This window comes from Phaseolus vulgaris, chromosome 6, assembly GCF_000499845.2.
Source record: "Phaseolus vulgaris cultivar G19833 chromosome 6, P. vulgaris v2.0, whole genome shotgun sequence".
Lineage (NCBI taxonomy): Eukaryota > Viridiplantae > Streptophyta > Magnoliopsida > Fabales > Fabaceae > Phaseolus > Phaseolus vulgaris.
Window position 1 is genome coordinate 11,651,763 of NC_023754.2, and position 11,918 is coordinate 11,663,680.

General features: G+C 30.5%; 1 protein-coding gene across 1 annotated transcript; it reads left to right on the forward strand.

Annotated features, from left to right (window-relative positions):
- The first annotated feature begins 689 nt into the window (after positions 1–689).
- On the forward strand, positions 690–4,279 carry LOC137831115 (protein LATERAL ROOT PRIMORDIUM 1-like). The gene is made up of 4 exons (XM_068638653.1): positions 690–1,309; positions 1,452–2,489; positions 3,318–3,659; positions 4,096–4,279. Exons 2-4 carry the CDS (start codon positions 1,760–1,762, stop codon positions 4,152–4,154), a joined length of 1,131 nt encoding a protein of 376 aa, XP_068494754.1. The 5' UTR covers positions 690–1,309; positions 1,452–1,759; the 3' UTR covers positions 4,155–4,279.
- Positions 4,280–11,918: the final 7,639 nt, after the last annotated feature.

An 11,918-nucleotide genomic window follows, 5' to 3' on the forward strand; every position in this document is an offset into this window, starting at 1 on the left:
ATGTATTTAAATAGTCGAAATATTTAATAGGGTTATAATATGAATTATTAATACAATTATTTTTAATTAAATTTCATTTTAATAACATTACTAACTTAGTTTAATATAATATTACAATTTATATATATAATTGTATATATTATATAAATAACTTAACAAATTTGCTTAATTTTTAATATAATTATTTATTTATTGTTTATAAATTTTGTTATTAAAAATTAATTTTAATATCAATAATTTTTTTAATTTCTAAAACAATATCTAATTTAATTAACATAATATTATTTTTTTATTAATGATTTTTATTCTTACAACTTTTCTTGAATTTATGTTTAAAAAATGAAAAATCTGGCCAAAATTCAGTTTCCTACCTATGTAAAGTAAAGCGTGCTAAGTAAGTAAAAGAAGATCTCTAAACTTATCATGTGATTCAAGAAGAAGTTGACACTCTAACAAATTTCCATTCTCGTTTTAAAACCCATTTTATTAGTTTTATATTCAATAATTTAATTTAAATTAAATTAAATAACTTAATATTATTATTATTATTATTATTATTTATAGTTGTCATAAGAATGTAGCAGTGGTGCAAAACATGTATATATCCCTTCCAAGAACTAGAGAACAAAAGTCTTTAAAAATCTTTTCAATGGTCTCTCCAAGTCTATTTATATCAATGAATCTCATAATTGGAGAGAGAGAGAAGAGCAGAAGAAAGTTTTGGTCAGGGAAGAATAACCCACGCTACACTCACTTCACTTTCTAGTTAGGGAGAAAGGAACCTCTAGTTTTCTCATTGTAAGTGGAGAAAGCTCAAAAACACAACAACATACTGCTGCTCTTGTTCATCGTGATGATGATGATGATGATGAGAGAGAAAGGATCAACAAAAACAAAAAGAGATTTCAAAGCAACATAATAGGTTGTTCTTGTATTTTTCCACTGCTCACTGCCCCTCTTTCTCTGCCCTTTTTCTGAACCATTCAGATTTCAGAACCCCATTTTTCCATTCTCTCTCTTCAATCAACCCTTCTCTTCCTTCAAACACCAGAGTTAGTGACATTAGCACAAGATGGATAAACCAGAACCAGACACACACACAAGTGCTGAAACCTCTCACTTGTTCCATTACACTCTTCTGAAAAGCTTCTACTTTCCCCTTCTGTAACACTTGCAGAGACCCCACCTTCAACAAATACCCCCACATACATAGATTTTCCTTCCAAAACCCTCAGAAGATCTAACAACCTTTTCTCAAGTCAGACAATCATAACCACCTTCTTACTTGTCATCGCACAAATAAACTCATGTATGTCTTCTTCTTTTACTTCTTGTTAGTTATTTTCTATGACAAACAAAACATGTCTATATTTATATTCGCATATTTTACATCAGAGCGTGTGAATCAACTGATACAGAATTGTTACACTGATCCTTTCTGATTCCAACAGGATTGTCGATAAAAACGACAACTTTCATTCATGGCTACTACAAGGAGGTTACACCGTTCCAACAAAATTGTCTGATGAAAGAAAATACACTTTCAATGCTGAATACTACTTGGATGTTACACTGATCTATCTGATTTGAACAGAATTCTAAACTCACACCTTCAGTTGTGGCTACTACAAGGAGGTTCCCTTCGGATACCGGTGCCTTTGTCGACTGGTCAGCGACGCCTTCCTCCGTCTCCGGCCGCGGGGACGACCTCTCTCTCGGCTTCAATGCAACCCCCGTCGCCGGACACGGCGGCGCATCCATGTGGCCCGGGGTGTCGAGGTCATTCAACCACAACCTTTCACCTCACCACGACATCTTCGTGGTGGCGCCCGCGTCGTCGTTCCACCACCACCACCACAACGACGCTGTCTTGTCCGATCCAAGCAACAACAGTTCCAACGGAACTGCACTCGGCGTCAACGTCTTCCCTCTCCTCACCGCCACGCCATGCCTCACTCCCGAGAGCGAGGGCATAATGGGAAACATCAATAACCACCGTAACAGAATTCAGCTATGGCAACCACAGGAATCACCACAACACCAACACGCCGACGGCGTCTTGGCGAGTAACCACCGTGGCAGAATTCAGTTATGGCAAGAGCACGACGAGTCTCCGCCGCAGCAGCAGCAACATCCGAACGCGCACGTGCACGAGCGTGAGGGGAGTGGGAGTGGAAGCGGCACGAGCACGTGCCAGGACTGTGGAAACCAGGCGAAAAAGGATTGCAGTCACAGGAGGTGCAGGACGTGCTGCAAGAGTAGGGGTTTCGATTGCGTCACGCACGTGAAGAGCACATGGGTGCCGGCGGCGCGGCGGAGGGAGCGACAGCTCATGACGGTGACAGCAGCGGTTGGGTCCAGTGGGTCCACTTCCGTCACCAAGAAACCTAGGCTCGTGCCTTCCCAGACCACAACCACTTCGCACACTTCCACGTCTAATAACACCACCACTCCTCCTAGGAGTTTCGACACTGGTTCTAGCCACCAAGGTTTGTTTGTGTCTCAAATGTGTTAAAAAATACACTCTTTCTTTCAGTAATCCATTCTACTCCTTAAATTTCAGGGCTTTTGTATTGAGTTTTCCTTCAAATTCATTCAATTATTGACCTAAAAGACTACTATACCACAGTTCTTGCATCTTTCTAGCTACTACTAGTACAGTTATATTCTCCAAGAAAAAACATAAATTATGTTATCTTTCTCTTTTGAAACATTGGAGAAAAAATAAACAATTTCTTTTCATTACAAAAGTTTGTTCAAGAGTTTTTTTTGAAGTTTTAGTTTGGTAATAATCTGAAGTTAATGCAAACTTCATTGACATATTCATCTGTTTGAAACTCTAGCTGTTATAGAATAATATATATCAATCATACAAAAGTTCATCCTAACAGGATCCTATGTTTGTGATAAGAGTTATTCTTGCCTGGATATCCTGGCCATTGTTTGTGTGTTTCCTCTGAATAGATATTAAATAATTCGTTGTTTTATACGCGTTTGTATTGTTTTCTTATTTTATTTTAGATGTTCATAAGGTTTTCATGTACGGAAACTTAGTATGGTAATCTATATTTTCTATTAATGTCTGACAGTTTTGAAATAATTTTAGAAACACAAAAAATATCTTTTAACAACACACAATCATTTCCTTACAAAATAAGATAAGATAAACCAAAAATGTGCCTTTAGTATGGGAGCAATGATTGTATTATAGTGCTATTATAATATAAGAATGTTGTTGTTGTTATAACTTCATTCAATGTTTTTGATGGGTTAATTGGGATTGATGTGTGGAACTGAGTAGGGTTTGTTGGGTGCAGATGTGAGTTTCAAGGAGTCACTACCTTGCCAAGTGCGTGCACCTGCAGAGTTCAAGTGTGTTCGTGTGACTGCAGTGGATGATGGGGATGACGAGTATGCCTATCAAGCTGTGGTGAAAATTGGTGGCCATGTGTTCAAAGGGTTTCTCTATGATCAAGGGGTTGAGGATAAAAGTGAGTATCCTAATCTATCTGAATTGCATTTGGGTGGTGGTGGAAATGTTGCAAGTGGAAGTGATGGTGGTGGTAGAAATGGGGTTTCTTCTTCCTCTCCAATGGTGGATCCTTCTGATGTCTATGCAGCTTCTGGTGGAGTGTTACTTGGAGGTTCATCAAACTATGGTAATGCAATAAATTAAAGAAAAAAAAACTTAGGTTCAGTAGTATAAATGTTTATAGTATTATTTTAAATCAGAATTGAAGTTTTATTTCAATTTTATTATGGTCACGAAATTTTTTCTAAATGTTTTGATACATTCTCGAAATAAAACTTTAATTCTGATGAAGAAACAATGCTTGTAACACTTATGGTAGTGATCTAAGTTCTGTCGTAATTAATTTAAATATTTTTTCCTAGTGCAACATAGAGGGGCTAGGAAAGTCTGACCTTTTTTATGGTAGGGTAATTTTCTTATTTTGCCAATATTGGGGTATTAAGTGAATTAATATTAGTATTATTCTAAGTTTGTATTTTATAACATATTTGCATTTTTCAACTCCTCGGTTTTTGTTCCTTTAAGTGCAATTTTCTCTCATGGTTGACTCATTGCATGAGCAGATCGGTGGATTACAGAGGAGCCACATCATGTCAAGAGAATAGTTTATGTACTAAATTAACTCAGAATATTGAAAACCAAATCTGAAAGGAATCTTGTTTTACCAAATTCACTGTTTAAACTCAAAACATGATGTTACTACTATTGTCATCGTTGCAGTAAATCTTTTAATCAATTTTCATGTTATAGCTTGATATTCACGAAAGTAATAATGTATTCATAGAAGTTAATTTAAATAATATGATTACTACTGCCGTATTACACTTTGCTTCTGTCCTATAATATTATTCCCTTTTGAATTCTCTATATTTATTTCTGATTGTATTTAATTAGGTTTGATCGCATCAATTAACCATATTATTATAATATTTGTATGAAATTTATATATTTTATAACTTTTATCTACATTTCAATTTTGTATAATCTGAAAAATTAATTTAATAGTGTTTCATATGGTAGTTGCTGGTATTGAAATAGTGTATTACATTTTTAATACTAAGAAAAATTTATATACAAAATTGAGTTTTAATTACAAGAACAAAACAATGCTACATCAATTTATTTAACTTAGTGTTTGTAAAAAAGTTGAATAACAAAACCTAAAACCCAAAAGTGTATGGTGCTGATAATTTTGGTGAAAGTGAAATTGACACAGACATATTTTGAGGAGATGAGATAGTTATGGCATAAGGGGATGGTTCCTTTTCTTTGTATATGATATTTTGATGATTTACATACATATGTTAGGGTTGGGGAAAGTCATCATGATATTATATTATTATTATTATTATTACTACTGAAGAAGGACACCTTGTGTGTGGTGAAGTAGGTTTGTTTGGGTTGTGTTTGGAGTGGAATTAAATGTGGGTGTGAGTGATGGTGGTGGTGCTTTAGACTTTGGCATGAGAAGTAGTTGAAAGGTCACTTTCAGTAATGTGGGAGTCTCTGTCATGCTAGTTTATTGGTCACAACATCTCACTGATGCGTAAACAGCCTGCTAAACTTCTGTATTCATCAAGGCATGATGTACTCTCTTTTTCCTTTTGTTCTTGTCTGCAACTCAGATCATCACCAATGCCCAGCCATTCATCTCATCTTTCATTATTGGCTGGGAATTAACTCTTCTCTGTCGTGTCCCTTTCTCCCTCCTTCAAATTACTATCTCTTTTTCTTCCTAAATTATTGCAATATCAAGAAAAACACAAACAATTCTTTTCTGGTTTCATTTCAATCTTATATTCTCTCTCGTTTACCTCTGTGAATAAAGACTTATTAATGCTTCTGCTGCTGCATCGTGCTTTACTTTAACCAGCAACTTGTAATTTTCTTGCATTGATGTTGATCACACATTGCTTTTGCATTCTTCTTGCTACAAACTATTATTATTATTCTTTTACCTATTTCAAATTTGCCACTCCTTTTGTTAACCAAAGAATATTTGTTAGGGCATGAATTGTCAATGCCAATATCCACCATTATTCAGAAGCTATATATGTATGTCAATTTTTGTGTGTGCAGAATCTTATTAGCCGCTATTTCTGACTATTGATATGTATATATACATAAATATAAATGAATGAGGCTGTTTGTATTCATTGCGTGTATTGATTATATCTTTGCACATGCTGTACCCTCTTTGTTGTCTATTTTCCATCTTGGTGGATTTTTTTCATGTGCATTGGATTACTAAAAAAAATAAAATAAATTTGTTTGCCAGAATTTTGGTGATGTGTAGGAATATTATTATTATTATTATTAGTTAATATGATTAAATTAGGGTTTGTGTAGGAAAGAAACTTAACTCATCTAAATTTTTTATATGGTTTCGTATTACAATTGAATAAAGAAAGAAATAATATTTTGTTGAAGGTGCTGAAAGATTGACACCACAGTACACTGAAAAAATATTTACTTAATAATCCATTAATTTAATATTTTAATTATATTTAATTCATTTTTTAATTTAAAATATTATTTTTTTAATCAGCAAATAATTAAAGTATTATTATAATAGACTGTTAAATAGATGTGATTTACCTTTTGATGTGAGAGTGATCATTCCCTTTGCTAGATTCATTTGCTTGGAAGGAATAATTTTAAAATTGTATTTATCAAATTACACTAATAAATCAATATCTTTTCATTTTATACATAATTTTAACAAAAGAAATATAATAAAAGTAAATTTTTAATTAAACAATATAAAAAATATAAAAAGTTATTAAAATAATAATATTGAAAATGGTAAAGAAAAAAAAAAGTGGATTGTGAAATATAACATAATCCTTTTATGTTAATAGCATGATACCACTTGCAAGCCTTCGGTTACTTTTCCTTCACTTTGAGATTTTTTTTCTTTGTCGGTATAATGTTGATGAACTGTCCTACACAACCCATCTTGTCAACAAAAATTTAACAGTCCCTGCTTTTGTCTGATGAATCATGAAATTACTTATATACCTTTATTAAGTCTCTTGCCTCTAATTCGTACCAGGGTTATTTTAGGAATTTTGTGAATTCATTTGTTCTAGAGTCTTTGCAACATTTGTCATGTTGATAAGTTTACGTACCAACTAATCTTTTCTCTTCTCTGTTGCCCTTTGATTAACTACCACAATCAATTCTATCTATTAACTTACACTAAAATTGAGAGTGAAACCAATTATTGGTTGTTTTAGAATGCACTGGTCTGATAAAATGATTGCAACTATTTTATATATACAATGGGATTATATAGTATTATTTGATTATCACGTATTCTTAAATCGAAGAGATATAAATTAAATCAAAGAGATATAAATGTAGTTGTCCAGTTGTATTTGTAAATACTATTTATAATGATTATTTTTAGTAGTCACATTTGTATATGTTGTTGTATTTGTATTTATAATGATTATTTTTGGTAGCCACACTTGTATATGTTTTTAATCAGGATTTAAGGTTTAAGGGTAATGCATTTATAAGTGTTCAAAAATGTGATTTACAAGAGAATAGTCACACTTGTAAATCAAAGCGTTTGATTTACAGGTGCAGTTATTATAAATAGCCGTATTTGTAAAAGAACTTAATTTAAAAAGTATCACTGTATTTTTAAAAACTGCATTGATTCGTAAAATCGCATTTAATAAACAGTAATTATTTTTACATTTTGTACTAGTGTAAAGTGAATCAATACTATAATTATCAACATAAAATGTCTGCTAACAATTTATTATTAGACTTATAGGATCATAAGCTATTGATAATTATTTAATTACTTGTAAGAATTTTATTCTATGAATTTAAGTTGAAAATGTCTTATTCTTGATTTTAGAGAGTTACTAAATATCCTATGTAATATAGAAATAATATTCTTATTTTACAAACTAATTTTATAAAATTAAATCGGGTTTAAAAAATCTAATTTTGTGGGATTTAAGAGTATTTATAGAATTGATAGTTTCAAAACTAATTTTCTGTATATTTAAAATGTGTTTAGATACTAATAGAACAAAACCAATATTTTTATCCAACACTACCTCAATAAACTTGATCTTTTTTATAATATGTTGAAAGAAAAATTAATATTAAATTTTAACTGAGTAAAAAGTTATCATAAATTGTTTTTCTCTTAATCTTAGTTAAGTTTAACTCATTTAATCTTAATAGCTGTTATCTAAAAGTACCTAAAATGAACTTCTTTGGAAGGACATTTAGAAGCATTTTCTAAAGGATTTTGAAGAGAAACAAATAGAAAAATTAATATTTTTATAAACTAATTTATAGAAACTCTATGAGAATATTTATCTTAGATTTTATTTTTAACTTGAATAAAAATTGATTTTACTTTATAAAAATGTTATTTAAAAAGGAAAAATTATGGAGGAGCTGAAATTAACTAGTCACGTTATTCTCAAATCATGTATGAATGATTGTTACAAGTTTTGTGTATTGGAACGGTTTATCACCAAGTGTCAAATGGGCTTTGTATCACCGACCCATTTTAAAATAATATTAAGGATTAAAATAATATCTATATACATACATATATATATATATATGAAATTATTATATTTAAAGTTGAAATGAATTTTATTTATGTAATTTAAATTAAAAAATTTAGAATTGCTAATAATAATCATATAAATGTGTAAATGTAAAGTGTGCAAGCATGAGAAAGAATAATTACTTTGTAAAAAACTTCAATTTTGTAATTTTTATTCCGTGTCAGTGGTATTCTTTCAGAGAATATCTTGAGTATGTCTAATACTTATTTTATTAATAAATTTTTTAAAATTTAATATTTATCATTAACTTCTTTTGTCCTTTATTAATTAGATTTCCGGATCAGAGAGTATTTGGAAATAAAACATATAGGATTAAAAAACCTAAAATCCAAAGAAAAAATTGAGACGATATTTAGTTTTTCAAACATTATAATTATCCAATAGTCAAAATTACAAAACAAATAATGAAAAGTCTATGGATTCTTTGTGAGTATTTTTCTACTTTTAAAACGGTTCACTTTAAAAAATAATAATTCAAAAAATATAAAAGATAACAACATCACTTCTTTCAATAAAACAAAGTAAAAAATAACATCTAAATAAAATATTCCAATAATTCTTACAAATTCTTAATAATAAAATCAGAAATATAAAGTTAAGGACATAAACATTCAATATATTTAAAATAAAGAAAGTGTAAACATAGGTATCCATCGTTTTCTTCTTTTATGTTAAAATTATTTTTATGATTGGACACTTACTTCAAACAAAAAAATATAAATTATTAAATAAAAGAACGAGAAATATATTTTATATATATTAAAAACATATGTTAGAATAAAACTAAACATGCATAAATGTCACACGCACACTCTCACATATTAACACATTCAATGATAAACTTATTCAATTGATAAAAAATGCATTAATGCTCACGTATGAAGAAGTGCAGGAATACATCCACCACATCATATCAAAAGAAAATTCTCACAATCCATTATCAACTAGATGAAAATCTAACAAAGGGGAGTTGTGATAGAATAATTGATAATGATTACTCCTTATTCCACTTTAAACAAGAGGTTTTCGGTTAGAAAATACAAGATTGATGACCATAAAAACTTATCGCTGAGAAAGTTTGAATGAATGAATGAAATATGTATACACAAATTATTTATATCTCAAATAACTAAGCATAACTTAGATTTTCACATTGTTAAGTCATTGCTTAAACATCTCAAATGACCAGACTTAGATTTTAACATTGCTAAGCCATTGTTTAGACTTCTTACATAACAAAAAAAATAAAAAGTCAGATGTTTATAATTCATATGCATCTCAAAAAAAAAAATTACAATAAATAACATAGTACAACATCTCATAACTTGCAATACATGAAAGTTCACCAACACAAACACTTTCAACATGTTATCATAACACAACATATATAGAGAAAGAGAGATGCATAATGTTCACACACAAAAATTCATTCTACATTTCTTAAGTTTTAGATGTTATCTAATTTATCTCAATTATGCTTTTATGATCTTTGTAGAGTCTAAATACAACTTCCAATTATATTAATCCCATTAAGTTGGTTATTCTCTTAATTGAAAGTCAATATATTCATCTACAACTCATATGTTAACCACAAGATCTATTTCAAAGTTTACTATACCTAAAGTAAAGAAGAATATATCATTTACTCTAATCTTAACAATTCCACCTTTTTGCATTAAAATGATCATAACTTGAATTTTACATATTATTTTAAAGTTAAAATCAATGTCATTTAGTTAGATAACATCTAAAGTTATAATTTTTGTGAAAATCATTAAACCAAATTTGATATCAAATCATGTCTACACAGGGTTGTAATATTTAAAACGAAGTACACTCTCTAATGCACCTCCACAATGTGTGTTAACAACCACATTCCAAAGGGTGAATTGTGATAAAATGCCTCTTCAACACACCTCCGACATCTTTGTGGATGCAGTCACACCCATATGAGGAAACCTTTAAAATAATTTTTCTCCATCCAGTGCATCTTACACATTTTTGTCAGCGTAGTCCTACTTTTGTGGTGCACTTTAAATTATTATTATGAATTTTTAACTTATATTTCCATTCTGATATAATTCTTACATATATCCAAATGATAAATTCAAACATCAAATATCCTAATTTCCTTCTTACAAAATAAACCATTATTTACATAATAAAGAATAAAGAAATAAGTTATCCTAATTTTCTAAATTTAAAATTTTAAAACCTTCAAATTTCATCACATCCTACTAAGACTTAGGTCCACCAACACTACACATCGTGCAATAAACTCCTTGAGGCTTAGACAAACAAACACAACACATACTATAATAATTCATATATATCATATCGCTACAAGAAAATTATTAAAAAGCAATTAAATTTAGACATTAAGTTGGACACTAAATATCTCATCTGGTCAAATTCACCTGATGCGATGACATTTGAAGAACTTGAAGAAGAAAAATGTTTAAATTTTTCACTTGTTGATACTAGGCTATAAAGTCGTCCTCTTTTGTCCAATCCTTTGATAACATCGTATAATATGTCATCATAGATGAATGGTTGAACACATCATCCTCCAATGTGTCATGTGACAAGTCTCTGTCAATAATAAATTTTTCATAGTCATACTAAAAAGGTAAAAGTTAGATTAAATTTTAAATGATGCATAAATGTTCATATGAAGTAATGAATTAAAAATTTGAAGTAGTAAAAAATCAACTAACTTACAATAATTTTATGGGCCTTAGAGGACAGTCATGCATAATTTTTAACATTCTTATGGGTCTTTTGAAAAAAATCCTAACATATTGGAGTAATATTTGCTTTTGATTCTAAAACTAAATAACAAGTTAGTATCATTTGTAAATGGAGTGAAAAATAGAAGTAAATTATATTACGTACCAATCTTTTAAAATGCTCTAATGTAGGGATTGATCTTCCTATGTACAATGAACCATTATAAAAATTTATGTTATGTGCATTAGTATCTGCCCTATTTTGTTGTTCTTGCTTGCTTCACTTTTTTTCTAATTGTTGTCTTGTTGTACTAGGAATCCAAAAACCTAAATCAACACCATGCCAAACTCTATACATAGAGTTTAAAGCATTTGAAAAGCCTTCAAAGGGTTTGTGTTCATATATTCTTCAAATTTGTTCGTCATGGGTAGACAACGAATTGTATTTTCCAACATTATTACGTAAAAATGAGGTTAGTAAAAATATGATTGTACCAAGTGTTAGATATTATGAGATATTGTTAGATATTTATATTTATGTAATAGGCTTAGTCCATATGTTTCTTTTTCTATATAAACGTAACCCTATGTGTTCAATATACACAAAGAATTTATCTTATTCTTTCTTTTCTTTTAATATGGTATCTAGAGCATAGGGTTAGGGTTCAATTTTTGTTGGTGAACCCATTGTTCACTGGAATTTTCCAGTCATCGCCCCACCGCCTCATTGGAGTCGCCACCCCATCGCCTTATCGGAGTCCCTGCCTCGCCAGAGTTTTCGTCATTGCCACCTCGCTGGACTCTCGCCGGAGTCTTCGTCGGAGTCGTCGATGAAGCCTTCATCATTGTTGTTGCCGCTAATTGGCTAGTGATTGGATCTATCCTTATCATCTATGGCTTCTTCCCCTGCCACTGTGGCTTTTTCCGTTGTCACTATGTCAGATCCGTCTATTTATACTAATTATGTCAATGTTCATCTCTCCATTGAAAAATTGGATGGAACTAATTATGACACTTGGGTCTTAGATATTAAATTATGGCTTAAGAGTC